General features: G+C 42.5%; 1 protein-coding gene across 1 annotated transcript; it reads right to left on the bottom strand.

The window, feature by feature from the left end:
• Nucleotides 1-24,992, bottom strand: LOC144493123 (uncharacterized). The gene is made up of 7 exons (XM_078212024.1): nucleotides 24,935-24,992; nucleotides 20,670-20,729; nucleotides 18,472-18,783; nucleotides 13,583-13,693; nucleotides 11,183-11,226; nucleotides 3,293-3,394; nucleotides 1-2,259 (listed from the first exon to the last, which is right to left on the bottom strand). The coding sequence occupies exons 1-7, from the start codon at nucleotides 24,990-24,992 to the stop codon at nucleotides 2,092-2,094; spliced, it is 855 nt and encodes a 284-aa protein (XP_078068150.1). The 3' UTR covers nucleotides 1-2,091.
• Nucleotides 24,993-26,781: the final 1,789 nt, after the last annotated feature.

Below are 26,781 nucleotides of genomic sequence, written 5' to 3'. Positions count from 1 at the left end.
GATAAATTATTTGCAAATTTAATGTTACAGCAACTGCAACATGAAAGTGTCTCAGAAAGCAATATGATATACATTATCTTTACCAGAACACAACCTGACAATTTCATATAATGTAAGAAGAATACATATTATGAAAGAAGAAACTCAACGAACTACATCCATGTTATACAATCTATCATATACTTTTCATGTCTGAATATTAACACTCGAATAACAGTGATAAATTGGAAATTAAGTTATAGATAAATTCATATTAACAAAGTAAAAAAAAAGCAAAAACGCCAGTAAAGACCAATCGGCCATCGAGACTTGTCGCGCCAATAGTCCATCATCGACGCATATGTGTAATACACCTAACGGTTGCGCCTGTTTTGCCCCTTTTGAATGGCTATTTATCTTCTGAGTAAAAAACCCTACATTCCAAAATACATTTTCTAAAAAACAAAACTATTTGTATTTGTTTTGTGATATTTTGCCCTCTGGTGCTATTGCTTGGATTTCCTTTCGAATTCTGCATTTAGCTATCTTTGAAAAAATATGTAATTCATTTTTGTGCAAACTTTCAAGCTGAATGCAGGAAGAAGTACCATCATAACAACAGTCACCACTGAAATTTAGAGAGCATTCTTAATATAATGGAATATCCCAAGGTGCTTCACTGGAGCTTTATAAAACAAAGAATAACAGCCAACCACATGTGTAGAAGTTAGGTCAAATTACGAAAATTTGTTCGAAGGCATAGGTTTGAATGACTGTTTTAAAAGCTGAAAAGGAGGAAGAGAACCGGAGAGGTGGAGAGAGAAAATCCCGTAGTTTTGGGCCTCGGCAATAGTTGTAACTGGAGTTGAAACAAGACGCTGGAATCAGTGGAACTCAGATCTTTTGGGGGATTGTTGGAGGTTGCAGACATATGACAGAGGGAATTCAAAAACAAAGCTGGGGAATTTTAAATCACGAAACCGGGAACCACTGTGATTTAGCCAGTACGGGAATGATAAGAGAACGATATTGCTGGAAGCTATCACATGGAATGCCATGTTTTGAACGACCTCAACTTTACAGGATAGAATGTGAGGAAACTACAAGAATCGGGACAGCCTAGTCTGGTATCAAAGGCATGAATGAATGTGTCTGCAGCAAATGAGCTGAGACAATGATGAAGTCAGGCAATGTTAGGTGCCACCAGATGTTTCGCTGCAGGAGATGGAAGAAAGTTAATTGCAAGCCATTCTCTCAATAGATAGGAAGGAATTTATGTCAGAGCACCCATCGGACTTCCACTGTCTACAGAAGAACAACAACGTTCTCCTCGTGTCCCGGCCAATAGTTATCTGTCAAAAAAGACCACTGGAACAGTAAGCTGATCGTACATCTGTGGGATCCTGCTGTGCTGTTACTGACATTCCCAATCTGGCAATTTTGACTACACTTGAAAATGACTTCAGTGTGACGGAGTTTGGGAGCAGCTGAGCGTAAATCATATTTCATAAGTTGTTTCTTTCTGGCTCATTCATTGCGCGTTTCCTTTGAATGCTATCCCATCCTTAAATCCGGACGTCATTAGAATCGAAAATCGAGCGGGGAGGAAAACCTGATGCTTATTCTTACCACCTGTTTTGCGCTACTGTCCAAGGAGGATTTATATCTGTCCCCAGGGATTGCTGTTCGTGCCAATTTTCAAGTAACCCGGTGATTGGTTTCTCCGAGATCTTCGGGCTCTGGTTTATCAGCGCAGAAAGAGCGCTAAATCATACCCCTTTCCTAAGCTGCACAAACCTCAAACTACATAAACAGCAAATACCAAATACAAATGCCAACACCAATCAGATGTTGGGTCTTGGAGTTCTGTGGCCGGTTCAAGCAAAACTTGAGGTTTTACAATCCATTTCATCCACAGCTTCTTAAAGCAGTGACGGGTAGCCGCCACTTCTGAATTAATGCTTATGGTTCCAGGCCGCCTGTTATTAAAATGGAACCCTGCACTTTTCCCCCGAACAGTGGTTATTACTTTGTCGATTTTCGATGTCATGGTAATTGGCTTGTCCTTAGATATAGACATAACTAACATACGTTAGGCACTGGACACCATTATCAGGTGGCTTTCGGTTCGGTGTAGATAACTCCTGCTCTTTGTTTTCCCATCTTTAGCTCAGCATATTCCGTGCTTTTATCCTTATGATTTGGCTTTGCTGTTTTCTTTGATCCTATCATATCTAGAGCAGCATACGTCAGCTTATTATTGGGTAGTCTTTGCTTGGTCTGTGAAATCAATGATTGGGAATATAATTAGTTCCAATTTTACTTTATTGTCATTAGAATAGACAAAAATGCATTTCCCGACCCGGAGACGTGTTTTGCTGTCATTCAAACGCTTGTTATGGCGCGGTCAGCCACTGTTGTTACTTGAGAAACACAGCAGCCAATCAGTTCAGAGCAAGATCCTCCAAATAGAAATATATTCTTAATAATTTGCTTTAGTGACGGGGAACAAAGGCATTGACTAAGACACAGAGGATAACGTCCCTGCTCTTCTTCGAAATAATGCCAATGAGTCATATGAATCATACATAAGAATCATAAGAACTAAGAGCAGGGATATGCAATTCGGGCCCTCGAGCCTGCTCCACCTTTAATATGGTCACGGCTGATCTCATCTCGGCCTCAAAATTTACTTTCCTGCCTGTTCACCATAACCCTTCAAACCATTACGAATTAAAAAAGCTGTCCACTTCTTCCCTTAACTTAGTCAATGTCCCAGCATCCCATTACAATCTTGAGTGGTGAATTTCACAGACTCCCGTAATTTCTCCTCGTCTCTGTTTTAAATCTGCTACCCATTGTCCTCAAACTATGACGTCGTGTTCTAGATTGCCGTACAAGAGGAAACATCCTCTCCACTTCGACCTTATCGATCTCTTTTAGCAACTTGTACACCTCAATTAGATCCCCATCTCATTCTTCTAAATTGAAGGGAGTATAGGCCTAATCTGCTCCAAATCTAGATAACTAGAGTCTCAGTCTAACGTCTCCTTTGAAATGCGGTACTTCAGGTAATGCAGACTTCCCTCAGTAATGCACAGGAGTGCCAAATTATACTTTACTCTCAAGTCTCCTGAGTAGGCTATATCCTACAATCTTGTGACTCTGAAGCCAAACGGAGCTATAACTGACATAATAGCGGGAGTCTCGCAGAATTAGTGCTAACGCAAACAGAAGTAGCAAAGCAGTATTAAACGTATTTTCCCATACACTACTTGTTAATTACGCATTCCGCGTCTTTGCTCGATCCTACCTGGATGTGTGGTGCCTGTTCTTGATGTCTTGGAGTTTTTTGGGAATTGGTCGTATCTGGTGCAGCATAAGGTGGCAACATTTCGACAGCTCCCTGAATGAACTGAAAGACAATTTAAAAAAACCTCTTGTCATGTACTCCTCTGCAGAATGATATGAATAAGCCATAATTTGCAGCCCCAGAATCCAGAATTAAATGAAATCACTACTGTCCATTGCATCCCGGCAGAGTCCCATCCCTCCGGCACCAGCACCCAGAGGGTGGACTGAGTCTCGTGACGACACTGTGCCTTTAAGAAATGTATTTGTGTCATGTTTCTTCTGAAGGGACTGTTTTATGCTTCAACTCGAATTACGATGTGCCAACTATTCACAATTCACAGCCCACTTGCTGATACTGCATAAGGTTAATTGATCCTAATTATTGGAGCACTTGTTTTAATCTGGGCATTGTTGATATTCTTTGATGTGATACCTGTGGTTTCAGAGTAGTGTTTTATCATGTTAATTGACAAGTGGAGTGGATAGGGCAAGGCTTACAGAGAGGATAAAGAAGGCAGTTGCAGTTTGAATTTGAAAACAGCAGTTGCTCTTTTGCCCTCTCTCTGTTTTCAGAAATTGAAGGTATCTCTCTCCAGAGTTCTGAAATAGGCAAGAGGTGTTTTCTCACTCTCTCTCATTGGAGTTCTGCTGTGTGAAGACAGATTTTCCACTGGAGGCTGCTATCTGAGAATCAAAGACGTGTATCTCTCTCTGTATCTCTGACCAGAGGGATTAAAAAGCTGGAGCAGTGGGAATTCACTTCAGCCTCTGTGCCTTGCTAACTGATTCTAAAGAAAAAATACACCTTTGTGGTTGTTGCTTAAGTTGGAAGTAATAAAAAAAACTTCAGATTTATATTTTATCATGTTTAAGTATTTCAACTGTTAAAAGTTATGTTAATTATTTTTGTCATATTTTAACTATCTTGTTAAATAAAGTTTGTTTTCATAAAAGCTATCACACCTGGAGTGGAACACCTTGTATTCCTACCATTGCCAAATCACAAAAAGTTGGGGTCCAGGCTAAATTTACAAGATCACTTGGAGTTTCTGCCCGGGTCTCTACCAGTCTTGTTACCAAAAATAAATAGTTTGTGCGAGGGTGATCAGAGTTTCAGAGATTTACCATCTGGGCTTTAAGCATTGTCAGCATTGAGCGCTGAATGGAAAATCTGGTGGAGGCACTGCTGAGAACAGAATTTGGCGCATTTTCCGAACATTGAAATGTGGTGGTGGTATCCCACCCACCGGATTTCCATTTGGGTGCCCTGCCCAAACATTGCTTAATGATCTGGCATCAGGAAAACACAAAAATCTGTCTGTACAATTCCACAAACATACGACTTGTCTCCTGGCCATACTTGTATGGGTGGCTAGCAGTATCCCGAGAGAAACAGCATAGATGGTTGAAGATATTCTTTCATTCAGTGCTGTGGGATTTCTCCGAGTATTCTGTTGAGATTAATGGAATCCTGAGAAATCTCCTGATCAGGGAAATAAAGGAACAAATGAGGGGTCACAGTTGCTCCCTATATTCCATTGATGGGAGCCGCTGTCGAATTCATATGGATGCTACAGCAAAAATAGGGAATCCACTGATATTATTTTACGAAATTCAACTTTAAGCATAATTGGAAAATTTCTGCAGCAATTATCGCCTGGTTGGAATTGGACATTCAGCCTCTGATCTTCGGGGAAGCGTTCTCCAAGGCAGCCTTCATGAGACACAGCAGCGCAGAGTCGCTGAGCAGAAACTGATAGCCAAGTTCCACACACATGAGGACGGCCTAAACCGGGATGTTGGGTTTATGTCACACCATCAGTAACCCCCACAGCTTTCCTCCTGGACTTGCAGAATCTCACTGGATGTCCTGTCTGGACACAATACACATCTCTTTAACCTGTGCTTAATGTTCTCTCCACTCACATTGTCTGTATCTTTAAGACCTGGTTGGCTGTAGAGATTTGCATTCTATTCAGTATTCTATAACTTGATTTTGTGTCTCTGTGCCCTGTTTGAGAGCAGATTTCCACTCCATCTGACAAAGGAGCAGCGCTCCGAAAGCTAATGGTATTTGGTACCAAATAAACCTGTTGGACTTTAACCTGGTGTTGTTAAAACTCTTACTGGAATTGAATTAACATAGGGTGAGAGAAAGGAGCCTGGCCAGCAATCAGATCACTTCCAATGTTCAGACAAACCACAAGTAGAAATCTACAATTAATGGTCACAATGTGGGACAAGACAGTTTATATTGCAACAGGACAGAGAACTTCCAGACTAAATATAAATCTTACTTTGAGACTTTAATTCATCCACAATGTCACAATATCCACATCGACATCTATAATAATAATTATCTAATTGTGTATCTTTTTTTATCTATAGGTATTTCCGTCGCATTGCTCTAAGCTAGACTCTGATGAATTAAGCAGGAAGAAGAAATGGAATTAGAGATACAAATGTAAAGCAAGTGTGAAAATCTATCACAGAAAAATAATTATTGTATTCAGCTATTGACTGGGTGATATTCTGAAATGTTGCTTGCTTGCCTGGACCAGTAATTTGATGGAGCATTTGATGGAGTATTGCAAAACATGGACTAAATGGCAACATATTTCTGTCCATTCATTATAATAAATGGGAAATATGGCAGACACAGTACCCTCAATTGCAACAGGTTTCTCCATGTTTGACCAAACTCGCTGGCCCCATCAATGCAATAAAGTTGAAGGCAAATACAAAAAATATAGGGGCAGGTGGTATTATGGTTAGATTACTTACCCAGAAACCCAGCTAATGTTTTGGATTCAAAACCCACCACAGCAGGTGGTGAAATTTGAATTCAATAAAAATATCTGGAATTAAGAAACGACTAAATACCATGAAACCATTGTCAATTGTCAGAAAAACCCACCTGGTTCACTAATGTCCTTTAGGAAAGAAATCTGCATCCTTACCTGGTCTGGCCTTCAGGTGACTCCAGAGCAGTAGGCAATGTGGTTGACTCTCAACTGCCCTCTGAGCGAGGACAACTAGGAATGTGCAATACATGCTGGCCAGCCAGCTATGCCCATGTCCCACGATTGAATAATAAAAAAACAGAAACGGAGCAGCAGTAGGACAAGCAGTCCATTGAGTCTGCTCCATCATTCAATATGATCAAAGGTGAATAGCTAGTGATCGTGGTTCACGTTGGAACAAATCACAATGGTAAAAAAGGGTCCTATAAACAGAATATAGGGAGCTAAGGAACAAGCTGAAAAGTAGCACCTCAAAGATAGCTATCGAGGATTACTACTCGTGCCACATGCCAATCAGAGTAGAAACAGCCAGATGAATACATGGCTAAACATATGGTGTGAGGGAGAGGGTTTCAGGTTCCTGAGGCATTGGGATGGAGAGGTGGGACCTGAGCAGGACCAGGACTTGTTTCCTTCGAAGTGGGGGAGGGGGGTGTGGGGGGGGGGGGGGGCTGGTTCTTGCTACAGTGATAGGGAAGTGACTGGGAGATGGGGATCTAAGTAAGGATTCAAAGCAGGGGGAAGCAAGTTCAAGGGAAAAAGACTGCAAATAGAATAAGAAAAGTGATAGGCAGAGAAATCAAGAGCCAGATTCAGGTAAAAATATGGTAAAAAGATAGTTGTGGGAATGAGCAAATAATATTAAAAGGGCTCACCTAACGTTCAGAGCATTCAAAAAAATGAACGAATTAGTAGCACAGATGGATGTAAACGGGTATGATATAGTTGGAATGACAGAGAAATGGTTCCAAGTTGACAAAGGATTGGCACTAAACATGGAAGGTTATTGAATCTTTAAGAAGGACAGTCAGAAAGGAAAAGATGGTGGAGTTGTATTGTTGATCAAAGAAAATATTGATATGATATTGAGGAAAGATATTATTGGCATAGACGATGTGGAATCTGTATGGGTTGTGTTAAGAAACACGAAGGGGGAATAAAAACATTTGTGGATGTGATATACAGAATAGCAAACTGTAGTGGCAATGTTGGGAGTAGCATTAGACAGGAAATCAGATTTGCATGTGTTAAATGAACATCTGTGATTATGGGTGACTTTCACCTGCATATAGATTAGGAGCATCAAATTAATCACAGTAAGATCGAGGAAGAATGTCTGGATTGTATACGGGATGGTTTTCTGGACCAATATGTTGAGCAACCAAAAAGGAACAGGCCATCATGGGCTGTGCATCGTGTAATGCGAAAGGATTCGTTTGCAATCTAGTAGTGAACAAGTCCTTGGTGATGTGACCATAATATAATTGAATTCTTTGCCAAGGTGGATAGTGACATGTTTGATTCTGAGACCAGGGTCCAGAATCTCAATAAAGGTAACTATAATGGTAGAAGACATGAATTGGTGATAATGGACTGGGGAGTATTATTGAAAAGGAATACAGTGGACAGGCAATGGTAGGCATTTAAGTTGCTTATCCCTGTTATTCCATGATTAGTAATGGAACTGTGGCCAAATCATAGCTTACACGGGAAATTGGAAATCGTATAAGATTCAATGAAGAAGCATACAAATTGGCAAAAAAAGCAATAGACCTGAATAGTGGGAACAGTTTAATTTTCAGCAAAGGAAGACCAATGCATTGATGAAGAAGGGAAAATTAGAATATGAAAGTAAATTAGCAGGAAGCATAAAAACTGACTTAAAAGTTTCTATAAGTATGGAAAGAGAAAAAAGATTCACAAAAACGAATGTAGGCCCATTACAACCAGAAATGGGAGAATTCATGACAGCGAACAAAGAAATGGCTGAGTAACTAAATTCATACTTTTCTTCAGCCTTCAAAGGAAGATAGAAATAATGTACCAGAAGTCCTGAGAGAAAACAGGTTTCCGTGAGGCGCTGATGGAAATCGGTGTTAGTAGGTAAATGGTTTCGGGGAAATTGATGGGATTGAAACTGGATAAATCTCCAGGAATTGATAATGTTCATTCCAGACTTCTTAACCAAGTGGCCCTGGAAATTGTGTCTCTTCAAAAAGGGAGTGAGAGAGCAAACAGCGAACTATAGACCAGTCAGCCTAACGTCAGTACTGGCGAAGTTGCTAGAATTGGATTTTATAGTTGAGCATTTGGAAAGCAGTGGCATAATCAGACAAAGAAGAAATAATTCCTGATGGATCTATTGGAATTTTTGAGGATCTAACTAGTAGAGTTGACCAAGGAGAACTGGTGAATGTGGCTTATTTAGACGTTCAGAAGGCCTTCAGCAAGGTCTCACATAGCAGACTACTGTGTAATGTTAAAACAAATAGGATTATTGTTATGTCTTGAGATGGATGGAAAGCTGATTAGCAGATAGGAAACAAACAGTTGGCATAATGGGTCTTTTTCTGAATGGCAGGCAGTGGCTATTCGGGTGCCACAAGGATCTGTGCTGGAATCCTCAACTGATCACATTATATATTAATGATTTGGAAGAGGAAAATAAATGCATTATCTCCAAGCTTTCAGATGATACAAAGTTGAGTGGAAGGGTGAGCTGTGAAGAGGATATAGAGATGCTTCAGCGTGATTTCGACAGGCTGAGTGAGTGGTAATATGCGTGGCATATGCAGCATAATATGGATAAATATGAGGTTATTTGAATGGTTGTAAGTTGAGGGGTGCATCATCAGCGAGACCTTGGTGTCCTCCTGCATCAATTACTGAAAGTAAGTGCGCAGGTAGAGCAGGCAGTTAAGAAGGCATATGGTATGTTGATTTTCATGGCAAGAGCATTTGATTATAGTACAATTGTACAGGGCATTGTTGAGGCCACACTTGGAGTATTGTGTGCTGTTTTGGTATCCTTATCTGAGGAAGAATGTTCTTGCTATAGAGGGAGCGCAACAAATGTTTACCAGACTGATTCCTGAGATAGCAGGTCTGTAATATGAGGCAAGACTCAGTCAGTTAAGATTATATTCATTAGAGTTTAGAAGAGTGAGAGGGGATCTCATAGAAACATATAAAATTCTAACAGGGTTAGGCAGGGTAGATTCGGAAAGAATTTTCCCGATGGTGGGCAGTGCAGATCGAGGGGTGATCATGTGAGCATATGGGATAAATCTTTTAGGACTGAGATGAGGAGAAATTTATTCACCCAGAGATTGGGTGATTTCAAAAAGAAATTAGATATACCTCTTTGGTATAGGGATCAAGGGATATGGGGGAAGGTGCGATCAGGATATTGAGTTTGATGATCAGCCATAATCAAAATGAATTGCTGAGCAGGCTCGATGGGCTGAATGGCCAACTCCTGCTTCTGTTTTCTCTGTTTCCAAGGTGGATCCTCGATCTCAATGCCACATCCATGCTTTTTCCCTATATCCATTGAAACCATTAAAATCTAAAAAAATCTCTTTCTTGAGTACACTCAGTGACTTCGCCTCCATCGCCTTCTGTAGTAGAAATTTCCACAGGTTCGCTAGCGTTTGTGTGAAGTTAGATCTATTCATCTCAGTCCTAAATGGGCGACCCTATGTACTGACACTGTGCCCCCATTCTAGATTCCCCAACCAGGGAAAACATCTTCTCTTGCATCTCGTCTGTCTAGCTTTGTCAGAATTTTATATGTTTCAATCAGCTTTCCTCTCATCCTTCCAATTTCCAGCGAATACAGGTCAATTTGAACCAAGCTCTCCTAAGAGGACAGTCCAACCAAACCCGGTATCCGCCTAAGAAGTTCTGCTGCACTCCCTGCATAGTAGGTATACCCTTTCTTAGGTGGGGAGAACAAAACTGTCCACAATACTCCAGGTGTGGTCTTACCAAGGCACCGTATAACTCCAGCAAGACATCTATACTTCAGAACTCAAGTCCTCTTGCAATAAAGTCAATTTGCCTTCCTAACTGCTTGCTTCACCTGTATCTGCACTTTCATTGACTGGTGTACAAGGACACTCAGATCCGTTTGTGCATCCAAAATTCCCAATATATCGCTATTTAAATAATGCTCTTCCTTTGCATTTGTTGGGATTGTTCCAAATTCAGTTGGATTATTTGATGGGCGGATAAGGCAATGGGAGCGAATGCCAATTTCCTGGAACCTGCCTCCTTGTGGTTATTCTCACTGTGGCAAATTGATCCCAAATTCCAGTTCCATTGCCTGGGCACGCGTGGGAACATTAAAGAAAAACTGACAACTTTGATAGCATTTTGAACTAACTCTCAATTTCTGGATCTGCTGACTGGGCCACGTTTGATTGCCTAAACTTGGATGTCTTGAGAAGCCGGTGATGGGCATATGCGGAAATTTCACAACGGAGTTGAGAGTTAACCTATACAGTGTGGACGTCTGTCATTTAAATACGGTAGATGTGCTTTGTTGTCAGACTTTAATGAACCAATTAGGTTCTTGAGGGAGCACAACTTAATGGATATTCTTGCTGCTGTCGTATTTTGATGAGATAGATTGATGAAAACTGAATTCAAAATATCACAGTCGGATGAAATCATGTGACACAGTTTGCAATTTGTTAATGGATACTGTACAGCCGTCATCACATTGCCCGCTGTGTACAGACAGATAAAATCGTTTTTTTCTTTACCTGTTCATTAAAATGGATGTTCAGTTTTATGCAATATACTTATTCGCAGCCAGCGGATACAGTTACAATTCAGGCAGATACAGTTACAATTCAGGTAGACAATTCAGGCATCTCTGATCTATCGGAAATGACTTAAATGCAAAATTCGCATTGCGTTTCTGCGAATGAATTGGTGCAGCGATGGGATAAAACGTAAACGTTCATTGCCGTAAATTGATTACATCACTTGTATATATTAACATTTGCGATGTGTTAGAATGAATTATAGAAACATACCTGCTGTTCCGGATAATGACATCTTTCACCATCTTTCTGCATACCTAGGAATTATTGAAGACTTTACAATGAGCATTTACTGAGCCGAGAAATGAACTTCTTGTAGATTCAGTGTAAAACATAAAATGACAGGTTTGGTTTCCAATCAGGTTTGACAGTAGGAAGGGCGGCACGGTAGCACAGTGGTTAGCACTGCTGCTTCACAGCTCCAGGGACCTGGGTTCGAATCCCAGCTGGGGTCACTGTTTGTGTGGAGTTTGCATATTCTCCCTGTGTCAGCGTGGGTGTGCTCTGGTTCCCTCCCACCTTCCAAAGATGTGTGGGCTAGGTTGATTGGCCATTCTAAATTGCCTGTAGTGTCCCGGGGTGCATGGATTAGTGGGTAAATATGTGGGGATAGGGCTTAGGTGGGATTGTGGTTGGTGCAGACTCGATGAGCCGAATGGCCTCTTTCTGCACTGTAGGATTCCATGATTTCTAAGTAAGTTGTTTTGATGCCGGCCGTGCCTTCCGAGTCTACTTCGGAAATCGCGTGGGCAGAATAAACGGGCCATTGAGCCCGTCGAGTCTGCACCGACCACAATCCCTTCCAGTCCCTACTCCCGTAACCCCACATATTTACCCTGCTAAGGTCAAGTTAGCAGGGCAAATCAACCTAACCTGCACATCTTTGGACTGTGATAGGAAACCGGAGCACCCGGAGGAAACCCACACAGGCACGGGAGAATGTGCACGCTCCACACAGGCAATGACCTTGAAATTGAACCCGGGTCCCTGGCGTTGTGAGGCAGCTGTGCTAACCACTGTGCCACCGTACTGCGCGAATATTTTGCGACCAACATTTTGCTTCAATATTGGAAATTTTTAGTGTCTTAGTGAATTGAAACAAAGTAATTTGAAAAAAGAAATGTATTTCACAGCATTAAATTTATCAATTGAATTGTCTTATGATGTCGTTTTCCTTGCGACTCTCAAATGTCTGGTGTTGGGTTAGACATTTTTGTAGAACTTTGATAGAACATAGAACATAGAAAAACTACAGCACAAACAGGCCCTTCGGCCCACAAGTTGCGCTGGTCATGACCCTACCTGCCTAAGCCTATATATAGGCTTACCTTTTACCCTCAATCCTATTAAATCCCATGTACTGATCCAGAAGTCTCTTAAAAGACCCTGTCGAGTTTGCCTCCACCACCATTGACGGCAGCCGATTCCACTCATCCACCACCCTCTGAGTGAAAAACTTACCCCTGACATCTCCTCTGTACCTACTCCCCAGCACCTTAAACCTGTCCTCTCGTAGCAACCATTTCAGCCCTGGGAAAAAGCCTCCGAGAATTCACCCGATCTATACCTCTCAACATCTTGTACACCTCTATCAGGTCACCTCTCATCCTTCGTCTCTCTAATGAGAATAGACCGAGCTCTCTCAACCTAGCCTCATAAGGCATGCCAACCAATCCAGGCAACATCCTTGTAAATCTTCTCTGCATCCTTTCAATAATTTCTTCATCCTTCCTGTAACGAGGTGACCAGAACTGAGCACAGTACTCTAAGTGGGGTCTGACGAGGGTCTTATAAAGCTGCATCGTTATCTCCCGACTCCTCAACTCAATCCCTCAATTGATGAAGGCCAGCACACCATACGCCTTCTTAACCACCTCCTCTACCTGCGAGGCCGATTTAAGAGCCCTATGGACCCGGACCCCAAGGTCCTTCTGATCCTCTACGCTGCTAAGAGTCTTACCGTTGATACTATACTCCTTCATCCCATTTGACCTGCCAAAATGTACCACTACAAATTTATCCGGGTTGAAGTCCATCTGCCACTTCTCCGCCCAGTCTTGCATCCTATCTATGTCACGCTGCAGCTTCTGACATCCCTCCAAACTATCCACAACACCACCAACCTTCGTGTCGTCGGCAAACTTACCAACCCATCCCTCATCCAGGTCATTTATGAAAATGACAAAATGATACTTGACAATCATTGATTTTCAGGGCATTTTTTATTAGTCTTTTGAACCTGCAGCTGTGCGTCACCCCAGTCAAATGCCCCTAAAATATGGCCCCTTTGCCTATTGTTGTACCCAGGGTATTGTGTGCGAGACTTTTGCTACGTATTTGCGGATATGCCTTTGGGGATCACTGACTTCTCTCGCCTGATCTGTATAAATGAAGCCAACAGGAGTGACTGTGAGAGATTGCACGTACACCAAATATCGGGACAAGCGGCTATAATCAGCAGTGATCACCTCTGCTTCTGTGTGACAGGATATTGTTTGCACTGTTCAGTTGCAAACAAGTTCCTCTTTACCTGTAACAGGACGTTTCCCCTCGCTCTCCCTCCCTCTTCAAAAGTTGCGCTTACTTGAGTGAAAAGGAGAAATTCTTTCTTACCGTTATTTTTCTTTGTGACACAATGCTTCACAATAATGAGACCGAACATCAGGAGAACGAACCCGCCTCCTGCCGATGCAGAAATCAATAAGAAATTGGTGCTCTGATCTCCTGCAAGAATTAAATGAATTGTACAAATAAAAACACTACACTATTCAATTCAATATAATCAACCTCTGAAACAAAGCAAACATTCAATCTTTCCGGTCATTTGTATTAAGGTACAGGCGGCTACAGTCATACGAAAAAGGAGCATATGTGGGCCATTTGACCCTCGAGCCTGCTCCGTAATTTGATCCTGGTTGATCTGTTTGTGTTTTGAAATCGACATTCCCATTTACCCCGATAACCTTTGATTCCCTTTCCTAACAAGAATCTATCCACATCCATCTTTAAAATATTCAATGGCTTTCTGAGTTGATATGTTTTAAGGAGAAAATAAAGATCCTAATCTTTGTCCTAAAAGGACAACGCCTAATTTTAAAACAGTCTCCCCTAGCTCAGGACTCACTCACAAGAGGAAACATCCCAACCGTGTCAGATAATATTACTGGGCTAGCAATCAAGAGATCCAAGCTAATGCACTGGGGATGAGTTCAAATCCCACCAAGTTAGTTGGTGGAATTTAAATTCAATTATTAGAATTTGGAATTAATTTTGTCAGAAATACCGATATGCTTCACCTTTAGGAAAGGAAACCTGATCTGGCCGACATGCAATTGCAGGCCCAAAGCTCTCTCGTAAATGTTCTCTGAAATGTTCCAGCAAGTCACTGAGTTGTAACAAACTGCTTGAAAGTCAAAGGGGACTGAAACCGAACGGACGACCAGGCATTGATTTCTGCACTGACAACAACACAGCCAACCTTATTGATCCTGCGATGTCATCCATACTAACATGTGGGGGCTTGTGGCAAAACTTGGAGAGCTGTCTCACAGACCACTCAACTAACAGCCTGACATAGTCATACTCACCGAATCATTTCTTAAAGGAAATGTTCCAGACATCACCATCCCTGGATATGTCATGTCCCACTGCACAGCAGGCACATCAGAAGTGGCAGCAAGTGATATTCAGTCAGGAGAGAGAATTGCCCCTGGAGTCCTCATCATTCACTTCTGACTCCATTAAGTCTCATGGTATCGGGACAAAGATGGACAGGGAAACCTCCGACTGACAACAACCCCCCACCACCTGCCTCAGCTGATGAATCAGTATTTCTCCATGACGAACAAGTGGCAATGTCACAGAATGTACCCTGCATGTGGCAATGTCACAGAATGTTCCCTGCATGTGGCAAGTTCACAGAATGTACCCTGGTGCGGGACTTCAATGATAGACTGAAAGCCTGGTTTGAAACCAGCACCTCGGTTCGAGCTAATTGTGTCCTAAAGGACATAGCTGCTAGACTGGGTTGGCAATATACGATGAAGCAGTTAATATGGGGAAAATATCCTAAATCATCTTGGTCTGAACAAACCATCTAACACAGATGTATCTGCACATGCCAGTATTGGAAATGAGCACTGCACACTCCTTGTGGAGATGAAGTCCATCTTCAATATTGCTGTCTAGCACTATCACTGTGCTGGATGAGATAGATTTTCAACAGACCAAGCAACACTTATAAGTTCTCCTCCTAGCCATCCCTACCCTAACATCGAATTATATCTTTGTTCCTTCACGGTCGAAGGTTCAAAGTCCTGGAACTCCCTCCCTAATAGCTCGGTGCGTATACCTACACCTCATGGACTACAACAATCCAAGAACCCAACTCAAGACCACCTGCGCAATAGTAATTAAGAATGGGTAATAAATGCTGGCATTGTCCACGATACCCAATTCTATGAATTAATTCTCAAAAACTCAAAACGTGGCATCAATAGGGCATTATGCTTCATTAGCAACATAATTATATTCAACAGCAGGGCTTGGCGTTTCCCCACCATACCAATGGAATCAAACCCGGGGATCAAACCTCGTTCAGTGAACAATGCGGGAGGGAATATCAGGAGCAACAATCCAAATGAGGTGAAAACATGGTGATGCTCAAGAACCAGTTTCAGTTACATATCAAAGAGTGAAAAAAGCATCCGATAGACACAACTGAGAGATCCCAAAGCAAAAAAAAAAAACTAATCTCTGTAGTCCTGCCACAATCATTGAGAATAGTGGTGGGTAATTAAATAACTAAACAAAGTAGGGGGATAAACAAATTTCCCCATCCTCAATTATGCAGGACTGACAGAATTATCAGTGCAAAATACTAGGATCGAGTGATTGAGACAACGCTTACCTGAACTGAGGATTCATTTGGGCTTGTCCTGAGCTCTCCAGCATCACAGGTTCATACAATATCAAGAAACAGCTGATGAATACTGAAAAGGCTGTGGGCCCTGACAACCTCTGGCAGCAGTACTTGAAAACTTGATTTCCAGAACTATTTGTGCCTCGAGGCAATCTGTTCCAGTACAGCTACAACAATGACATCGTTGACTCTACCTTCACGTCTCTTGGGAAACAAGTTCCAAAATCTAATGACCCTCTGAGTGATAAACAAATCTCCTCATCCCAATCTTAAACGGGAGACCCCATCATTTTAAATTGGGTTCCAAGTCTCTACCACAACGGGAACCATCCTCTCAGCATGCACCCTGTCAATTCTCCTCGGGATCATATGTTTCAGTAAGATCACCTCTCATTCTTGTAAACTGCAATGAATACAAGCCAAACTTATTCAACCTTTCCCCACCCTAGGAGTGGACTTCGACTGGACCTTCTCTGAACTTATAAAGCATTTCCACCCTTCTATAAATATGGAGACCACAACTGGACATAGTTTTCCAGATGTGGTCTTACCATCGCCCTGTAAAGCTTTAGCAAAACATCCTTCCCTTCATAATCAACTCCTCTTGTAATAAATTACAATATTCCATCTGCCTTCTTTATCATCTATTGTATCTGCACGCTAATCTTTTGTGATTCAAGCACCAGGGCAGCCAAGTCCCTCTGTACCCCAGAGTTCTGCAATCGCTCTCTATTTGAATAATTTACTGTTTTGCAAATCTTCCTGCCAAAGTGGACACATTCACATTTTCCTTACATGATTGCATGTGCTATTTTGTCGACTCAGCAAGTACATGCTATCCTACTTCCCTACCTATCTTTGTGGCATTGGCAGAGTTCACAACTGTGTATTTGGTCCCTTTATCCAAGTCATTGATCAAAAATTGGAAATAGATGAGACACAAATACTAATCCCTGTGACAGTCTACTCTTCACATTTTGCCAACCCAAAAACGGTCAATTTATACTTACTGTCTGCTTCTTGTTAGATAGCCAATCTTGGATTCATGCTAATGTGTTACCCCCTACACCATGTACTCCTATTTTGGGTAGGAAACTTTACCATGGCATTTTGTCAAATGCCTTTGGAAATCTAAGTACAACACATCCTCAGATTCCTCTCCATCCACGTTGCTTCTTACTTTCTCAAAGAACCCCACCAGGAGTCATGCATGGCTGCAGCAGTGGTTGTACATTTACAAGATGCACTGCAAAAACTCTCCTTAGCAGCACCTTTCAAACTCAACGACGTCTACCTCTATAAGTATAAAGGCCACAGGTGCATGGGGCAGCGCCATTTGTACACGCCATCCTAACTTAGAATTATATCGCCGTTTGCTCATCGTCACTGGGTCAAAATCCAGGGACTCCCTCCTAACAGAACTAACAGTCCTACAAGGATTGTCGTGATTCAAGAAGGCAGCTCACCGCCACCTTCTCAAGGCTAATTGGGGATGAGCAATAAATGCTGGTCTAGCCAGCGACATCCACATTCTGTGAATGAATAAGAAAAATAAGTATTATGAACCAAAATAAAAATGTCGAGGGGTGCTTTTATTATGTTTAAATAACCACTTGGGATTTGATGAACGGTGGCACTTTAGATACATTATTGGCTAAATTATAGGTAGTAGAGAGCAGTGGTAAGTTGTTGTTTTTGACTGGATCTGGGTTCAACATTAGGACTATTTCTTTATATGATATGGGAGTACAATTTGAAGATTATAAATCCTACAACATTGGTCACTATTATGACGATAGCAGCAGAATTCAGCACTTCATAGAACAGGGAAAGTGGTCACAACTGGCAAGTGCAATTTAATGCAAATAATTATAAAGTGTGCATTTTGCTTAAATCAACGTAGATAATCTCAGGCAATGTAAATTCTGAGATACCTATAAATCTTCAAATGGTTGTTGGGAAGTTGAAATGTTGATCAGTGAAACTTTTCGGATAATTAGCTGTGCGAGAGAACCATTGTATAATGGAAGTCATACAAATGTACAGTGTACAATTCATATTAGGAATAATGCCAATGTCTCGGAGAGAATAACAAAGGATGTTTTCCAGGTTTAACAAGGATGAGGGCCTTCGGCTACGTGGCGAGATTTGGAACTATGATTCTTTTCAACACAATAGGAAAATATTAAGGTGAGATCTAACGGAAAGTTTGCAAAATTATGACAGGTGTATTTTATCAATTAGGGGAAAATGTGTTCTGCAAAAAGTGGGTCTCATGAATAGTTCTGAATCGAAAACCATTGTCAAATAATAAAGGGGCTGTGGGGAGAATTATTTTCTAACCCGAGATTGTGAAGATTTAGAACGTACTGCCTGAAATTTTGCTGGAAATAATTCATATAGCTATTTCCAAAAGGCAATTGGATATAAAGGCTAATGATTCTGATTTGCCGGTTGTGGGAGAAATGCTGCTGTCGACGTAATAGATCTGACAGCTCTTTCAAAGAGGCTGCACCGAAAGGCTGAGTGAAATAACGTTTTGCAAAACTGTAAATTTATATGATTATATCTGAAATCTTACCTGTGTTTGGGTAGGTGACAATGTGAGTGGTTATGGCTGGAATTTGGAGCGCACTGTGAAAGACCAGACAGGTATAAACAGTTAGGGACCGGGCAGGCTGCGCCTCTTGCAACTGGCTGGAAGCTTCATAGAGTCCATTGGTGCTGGGTTTAATGATGGTATTGATCCCTATTTTAGTTATAGTGCCATCCTTATACCAAGTGAAACTGATATTCTTCGGGGAAAAAGGAGATGTGGTGCACAGAAGAGTCAACGGTGCAGCTGGATCCGTTTCAAGTTGCTGAGGTTTAATTTTCAATGGGGTTGGTGGAACTAGAACAATGAAAAATATAAAGACTGGTAGTTATATAACACGTTTCACACCACCGGACGTCTCAAACGCCCAGCAATCAATGCAGAACAATTCAAATGCTGTCACTTTTGTACTGATGAACATTTGGCAGCAAATCTGTGAACAGGAAATTTCCAGAAACAACAGCGTGCACGCAAGAAACAATACTTTTCACTGCATGCTCATACATGTGACAATAATAAATCAAATCAAACGTGATCATGATCAGTTCGTCTGTTTCTGTGATGTTGATGAAGGAGAAATATTGGCCTGGACACCGGAGATAACTCGGGGATAACTGTGGATAGCTCCCCTGCTCTTCAAAATCGTAGTAAGGAGTCTAACAACACCAGGTTAAAGTCCAACAGGTGTATTTGGTAGCAAACGACACTCGCTTTCGGAGCGCAGTTCCTTCGTCAGATGGAGTGGAAATATGGAGTCAGATATGGGGCTGATTTGAACCAAGATCATCGTGGCTCAGAGACAACAGTGTGACACCAACTCGGTTACAGTTAATACCATTGATCTCGATGACCAGCTAAACGGTGTGTTCCAATCCATTGTTGGACGTAACCCTGGCGTGGGGCAATGGGAGGATAGTTATTTAGATTGCACTATCTGTAGTGACAATTAAATCTGACGACATTCTCACGTATCGCCGGTATTTTGCTTGTAATTTAAACTGTTTTCATGGGGACAAATAAAAAAAAAGAAACACGCGAGAGAAAGTAAGTTCGTGCCCAATACAAATCTCGCCCTATCTTCTATTCTAATTCAGAAGAACATTGCTCGCAGTGTAATTTGGGATGTTTGCTAATTTTGCGGTTCCACTGCGGGTGAATTTCACCCCATTGAATCTAAAAACTATCTGGGAAGTTTAATTTATCAAGTTAGTTAGAATTTGCACCAAGGACCCGGATGATTTCACGCTTGCTGGAGCCTAAAATGATGGGTGAAAGATGAGGAGGGTTTGGTTCAAATTAGACGGTGTGTAATTCAACCGTTAAAAATATGACCTTAAGAAATAAGCCATCAACCAGTGGAACAGCTGGCCCGAATAGAAGCCATGATGTGGAGATGCCGGCGTTGGACTGGGGTAAACACAGTAAGAGGTTTAACAACACCAGGTTAAAGTCCAACAGGTTTATTTGGTAGCAAACGCCACACAAGCTTTCGGAGCTCCAAGCCCCTTCCTCAGGTAAGTGGCTTCAGGTGAGTGGCCGAATACAAGCACACAGCCCTCCGCAATCAACGTAGGCGAATTACACCACGAAATAGGATAAGAAATGTGCGTTCTCTTTATCAGATCCCCAACACTGTCTATTAATGCCGAGGTATGCAACTTATCCAATATGGAAATTTTAACTTCAATTGTTTGTTGAATACACGTCAGGACCAAACATTTCGCAGAAAATGTTCGCCTTTATCATTATTTTTGAAACATTGCAACATACATCAGCATGCAGCAATCACCAGTGCAATTGGAATGTGTACAAATTGATCGTTGAAATTAATTAAAAAGTTGAATTCTTCAAATCAAAATCTCTGTTTCGAAGTTTGAAATATTGCAGTCAGATGAATCTTATTTACATTTTTTCATACGTACCCCATACTGTTAAATTAGATCCAGTTCCATTTCCAGCTGTTTTGTTTTGATGCGTGACAATGCAATAGTATACTCCTGTGTCCTGCACATTTACATTAATTATCCGAAGAAAGCCGCTGAATTTAGTCTTGAAACCAGTTATTATTCTGTCATTTTGTCCTGACCTTAGATATTGATTGTCACCCTTTTTCCACCAGTTTACATTCACACGTGGGCCGTCTTGAAAGAAAGGAAGCGAGCAATGAAAGGAAATGTTCGTACCGGTGATTGTGTTCACTCTCTCAGGGAGCTGAGTGACTCTGACTGAAGTTCCACCGGGACCTATGGGAAAAATGTAAAAATGTAATAGTAATATCGTATTACAGGAGGGAAAGAGTGAGGGAAAGGAGTTGAGATAATATTTGTAAAGGACAATGAAACATGCTGCATCAAAACAAAGATACGTAACTACGCGATTGAATGAGAAAACAAAGCATAATAGGAGCAGATACCTGTGAAAATGATTCCGAGAACAGTAATGCACGGAATTGCCACACTGGCCAACATTCTGAACAACTTGATCAAGCAGAGAGACAGTCCATGAAATGACTGCTTGTTTGTAAGAAGGTGGAAAATGTAAAACGTCATTATGAAGGCGCAACATCCTGTCTTTGAGCCGAGAACATATACGTTGTGTGAAATTTTTAAAACTTTTGCACATTTGCCAGAAAAAGCCAGTTGGACCAACCTCCCCTCAGGACCTCCTGCTTTGAGGAAACTTGTGATGAAATTTGGCTCTTTGCGTACAATTTCCCAGAGGCTCTCTGCTGAGCTGTTCACCAGGGGTTTTCTGCTGGCAGTCTTTCTGAAAAACTAAATGAATAATTTCGCCCATTACCAATTTGTGCAAAATTTGCATTCATCGTCGGCTGATTAGAGAGGAATTGTGAGAACTGTAAAAAACGGCCCCTCAGTACCCTACACTGTTTTAGATGAGACGGGTTAATATTTCGAACCATAATGTAGAAGTTCTGAAAGATTTCAAGTACAGTAACCGATCAATTCAGTGATAAACTGCAGGTCTCGCGCTATAGACTGGGAGACTGCTGCAAACCCCACATAAATCATATGGAGCGCAATATCTGGCTGTTCATGTTGTTGCTCTGTGTCACTTTTAAATTTAATAATTCATAAAAGTAACCATGTTGCAAAAAACTGTCCGATTAATGGTGCATGATTCTACTATCAAAATACGATCAGTAATGCCGACCTTTCACGTATTTCACGCCTCTGTTGTTCCGTTTGGGGGAAGGGCGATTTGGCCTGCTGAGGAGCTTAATGATTTGCATATTCAAGCATAGAAGCATCCCGCACATGTAGCATGGCCAATCCACCTGCACACCTTTGGACTGTGGGATGAAACCGGAGCACCTAGAGGAAACCCACGCAGACTCGGGGAGAATGTGCAAACTACACACAGTCACCAAAGGCTGGAATCGAACCTGAGCCCTGGCATTGGAAGGCAGCACTGCCTGGGTACAAGCACAACATCACCATTTGCGACGAATAGGGCTTAAGAACAAAGAACAAAGAACGGTACAGCACAGGAAACTGGCCCTTCGGCCCTCCAAGCCTGTGCCGCTCCTTGGTCCAACTGGACCAATCGTTTGTATCCCTCCATTCCCAGGCTGCTCATGTGACTATCCAGGTAAGTCTTAAACGATGTCAGCGTGCCTGCCTCCACCACCCTACTTGGCAGCGCATTCCAAGCCCCCACCACCCTCTGTGTAAAAAACGTCCCTCTGATGTCTGAGTTATACTTCGCCCCTCTCAGCTTGAGCCCGTGACCCCTCGTGATCGTCACCTCCGACCTGGGAAAAAGCTTCCCACTGTTCACCCTATCTATACCCTTCATAATCTTGTACACCTCTATTAGATCTCCCCTCATTCTCCGTCTTTCCAAGGAGAACAACCCCAGTCGACCCAATCTCTCCTCATAGCTAAGACCCTCCATACCAGGCAACATCCTGGTAAACCTTCTCTGCACTCTCTCTAATGCCTCCACGTCCTTCTGGTAGTGCGGCGACCAGAACTGGACGCAGTACTCCAAATGTGGCCTAACCAGTGTTCTATACAGCTGCATCATCAGACTCCAGCTTTTATACTCTATACCCCGTCCTATAAAGGCAAGCATACCATATGCCTTCTTCACCACCTTCTCCACCTGTGTTGCCACCTTCAAGGATTTGTGGACTTGCACACCTAGGTCCCTCTGTGTTTCTATACTCCTGATGACTCTGCCATTTATTGTATAACTCCTCCCTACATTATTTCTTCCAAAATGCATCACTTCGCATTTATCCGGATTAAATTCCATCTGCCACCTCTCCGCCCAATTTTCCAGCCTATCTATATCCTGCTGTATTGCCCGATAATGCTCTTCGCTATCCGCAATTCCAACCATCTTCGTGTCATCCGCAAACTTGCTGATTACACCAGTTACACCTTCTTCCAAATCATTTATATATATCACAAATAGCAGAGGTCCCAGTACAGAGCCCTGCGGAACACCACTGGTCACAGACCTCCAGCCGGAAAAAGACCCTTCGACCACTACCCTCTGTCTCCTATGGCCAAGCCAGTTCTCCACCCATCGAGCCATTTCTCCTTGTATCCCATGAGCCTTAACCTTCTTAACCAACCTGCCATGTGGGACTTTGTCAAATGCCTTACTGAAATCCATATAGACGACATCCACGGCCCTTCCTTCATCAACCGTTTTTGTCACTTCCTCAAAAAACTCCACCAAATTTGTAAGGCACGACCTCCCTCTTACAAAACCATGCTGTCTGTCACTAATGAGATTGTTTCGTTCTAAATGCGCATACATCCTGTCTCTAAGAATCCTCTCCAACAACTTCCCTACCACGGACGTCAAGCTCACCGGCCTATAATTTCCTGGGTTATCCCTGCTACCCTTCTTAAACAACGGGACCACATTCGCTATCCTCCAATCCTCAGGGACCTCACCCGTGTCCAAAGAAGCGACAAAGATTTCCGTCAGAGGCCCAGCAATTTCACCTCTCGTCTCCCTGAGCAGTCGAGGATAGATGCCATCAGGCCCTGGGGCTTTGTCAGTTTTAATGTTCCCTAAAAAACCTAACACTTCCTCTCTTGTAATGGAGATTTTCTCTAACGGGTCAACACCTCCCTCCGAGACACTCCCGGTTAACACGCCCCTCTCCTTCGTGAATACCGATGCAAAGTATTCATTTAGGATCTCCCCTATTCCCTTGGGTTCTAAGCATAATTCCCCTCCTTTGTCCCTGAGAGGTCCGATTTTCTCCCTGACAACTCTTTTGTTCCTAACGTATGAATAGAAAATTAATCTCGACCACATGGGCAGAAGGACAAAGGGGCTCTAGGCTCCTTGTTCCATTCATTATGTTGCATTTATTAATCAAAGATAGAGACAGGAAGGGAGGAGTGTTTGGCAGAGAACCACAGTGTCCTAAAGAAAAGAACAGGACAATGTAAGAGTGTTGCCACGGAAGCTAGTATATCAAATATCAACCAAATCCCACCAGTGAAATTATAGAAAGACAGCAGGCCGGACATGGGCATCTTCCCATGTAACCGCAGAAGGTGCAACACCTGCCCCATTACCTCCTCCCCACCTATTATTCAAGGGCTCAAACACTCTATTCAAGTGAAGCAGCACTTCACCTCCTTTAATCTGGTCTGTGGCATCTGCTGCTTCCAATGCAGTGTACTATACATTGGAGCGACAAAACACAAACTGCTTTGCAGAACATCTTTGGTCTGCCTGCAAGCAGGACCCAGACCTTGCTGTTGCTTGCACACCATCCTGCTCTCTTGTCCAGCTGCCCGTTTTTGGCCTGCTGCAAAACGCCAGTGAAGCCCAATGTAAACTGGGGGAACAGCACCTCATCTTCCAATTGGGCACTTTACAGCCTGTCGGACTGAACATTGAATTCAACAACATCAGAGCATGAACCTCCCCCTTCCCCCCATTTCCATTCATGTTATTTCCTTTCATTTGAATTTATTTTATTGATTTATATATGTTTACGTTATTTCATTTTTATTTATTCCATGTTTCTTTTTTAACAATCTTGCTTTCCTTCTTTTTCCCCTCCTAGGGTCACTCCTCCCCCCATTCTACTAGAGCTATCTATTACATGTCTCAGTTTGCCATTTGACACTCTGCTTAACTTTGTTCTGCCATTTATATATTCTGGTCTCTTAATGGACCACTATTAGTACCATGCTCAGCATTTATTCCCACCATTTGCATTCCCTTCTCTTTTTGTCTATGACATCATTGTAAATTCCCCCCCTCCCGACCCTAACAGTATAAATATCACCATATATTCTATTATCTTCAGCTCTGGTGGTAGTCATCTAGATTCAAAATGTTGGGCTCTATTCTCTCTCACAGATGCTGCCAGACCTGCTGAGATTTCCAGTATTTTCTGTTTTTGTTTCAGATTCCAGAATGCTCACTGATTTGCTCTTATACCTACCTATTTTTGAGCTGTTCAGTTGCCTTTCAAGTTGTATAATGACATCTGCAATACCCATGTACACTTCCAATGCCAAACAAGTTGCAAACCATCTTACTGCAGTGGACATCTGCTGGGAATGTGTAGGTCAGCGAGATCAGGACTTTAGTTAGCAGGCAATGCAATTTTGACAGCAGCCCTGATATTTTGGAGCTCAATGATCCAGTCAGCACCCTTACGCAGGGCAGGGATGGCATCGTGGTATTGTCATTTGACTAGCCATCCAGAGATCTGATGGACTCGGGTTCGCATCTCCACCGCAACAGATCATGACATTTGAATTAAATTAACATCAAGAATTAAAAGTCTAATGATAACCATGAATCACTGTCTTAAATCCCCATCTGGCTTCCCTTCAGGGAGGGGAATCTGACCATCCTTCCTTTGTCTGGCTGGCTTCAGATAGGAGTCTAACAACACCAGGTTAAAGTCCAACATGTTTATTTGGCAGCAAATGCCACTAGCTTTCGGAGCGCTGCTCCTTCGTCAGGTGAGTGGGAGATCTGCTCATAAACAGCAAACAGGGCATATAAAGACACAAACTCAATTTACAGAATAATAAATAATGATTGGAATGCGAGTCTTTACAGCTAATCAAGTCTTAAAAGTACAGACAATGTGAGTGGAGAGAGCATTAACACAGGTTAAAGAGATGTTTATTGTCTCCAGACAGGACAGCCAGTGAGACTGCAAGTCCAGGCAAGTTGTGGGAGTTACAGATAGTGTGACATGAATCCAAGATGCCAGTTGAGGCCGTCCTCATGTGTGCGGAACCTGGCTATCAGCCTTTGCTCAGGGACTCTGTGCTGTCGTGTGTTGTGAAGGCCACCTTGGAGAATGCTTAGCCGAATATCAGAGGCCGAATGCCGTGACAGCTGAAGTGCTCCCCAACAGGAAGAGAAAAGTCTTGCCTGGTGATTGTCAAGCGGTGTTCATTCACCCGTTGTTGTAGTGTCTGCATGGTTTCCTCAAAATACCATGCCTCGGGACATCCTTTCCTGCAGCGTATCAGGTAGACAATGTTGGCCGAGTTGCAAGAGTATGTACTTTGTACCTAGTGGATGGTGTTCTTACGTGAGATGATGGCATCCGTGTCGATGATCCGGCACGTCTTGTAGCAGTTGTGGCAGGGTTGTGTGGTGTCGTGGTCACTGTTCTCCTGAAGGCTGGGTAGTTTGCTGTCGACAATGGTCTGTTTGAGGTTGTGCAGTTCTTTGAAGGCAAAAGTGGGGATGTGGGGATGGCCTTGGCGAGATGTTCGTCTTCATCAATGACATGTTGAAGGCTCTGGAGGAGATGTCATAGCTTCTCCGCTCCGGGGAAGTACTGGACGATGAAGGGTAGTCTGTCCACTGTGTCCCGTGTTTGTCTTCTGAGGAGGTTGGTGCGGTTTTTCGCTGTTGCGTGTCGCAACTGTCGATCGATGAGTCGAGCGCCATATCCTGTTCTCATGAGGGCATCTTTCAGCGTCTGGAGGTGTCTGTTGTGATCCTCCTCATCCGAGCAGATCCTGAGTATACGGAGGGCTTGTCCATAGGGGATGGCTTCTTTAACGTGTTTAGGGTGGAAGCTGGGGAAGTGGAGCATCGTGAGGTTATCCGTGGGCTTGCAGTACAGTGAGGTGCTGAGGTGACCGTCCTTAATGGAGATGCATGTGTCCAAGAATGCAACCGATTCCGGAGAGTAGTCCATGGTGAGTCTGATAGTGGGATGGAACTTGTTGATGTCATCATATAGTTGTTTCAGTGATTGTTCGCCATGAGTCCAAAGGAAGAAAATGTCATCGATGGATCTAGTGTACAGCATCG

Source organism: Mustelus asterias, chromosome 4 (assembly GCF_964213995.1).
Source record: "Mustelus asterias chromosome 4, sMusAst1.hap1.1, whole genome shotgun sequence".
Taxonomy (NCBI): Eukaryota; Metazoa; Chordata; class Chondrichthyes; order Carcharhiniformes; family Triakidae; genus Mustelus; species Mustelus asterias.
The sequence above is the reverse complement of the archived record's forward strand: the minus strand, read 5'-3'. Positions and strand labels throughout refer to the sequence as shown.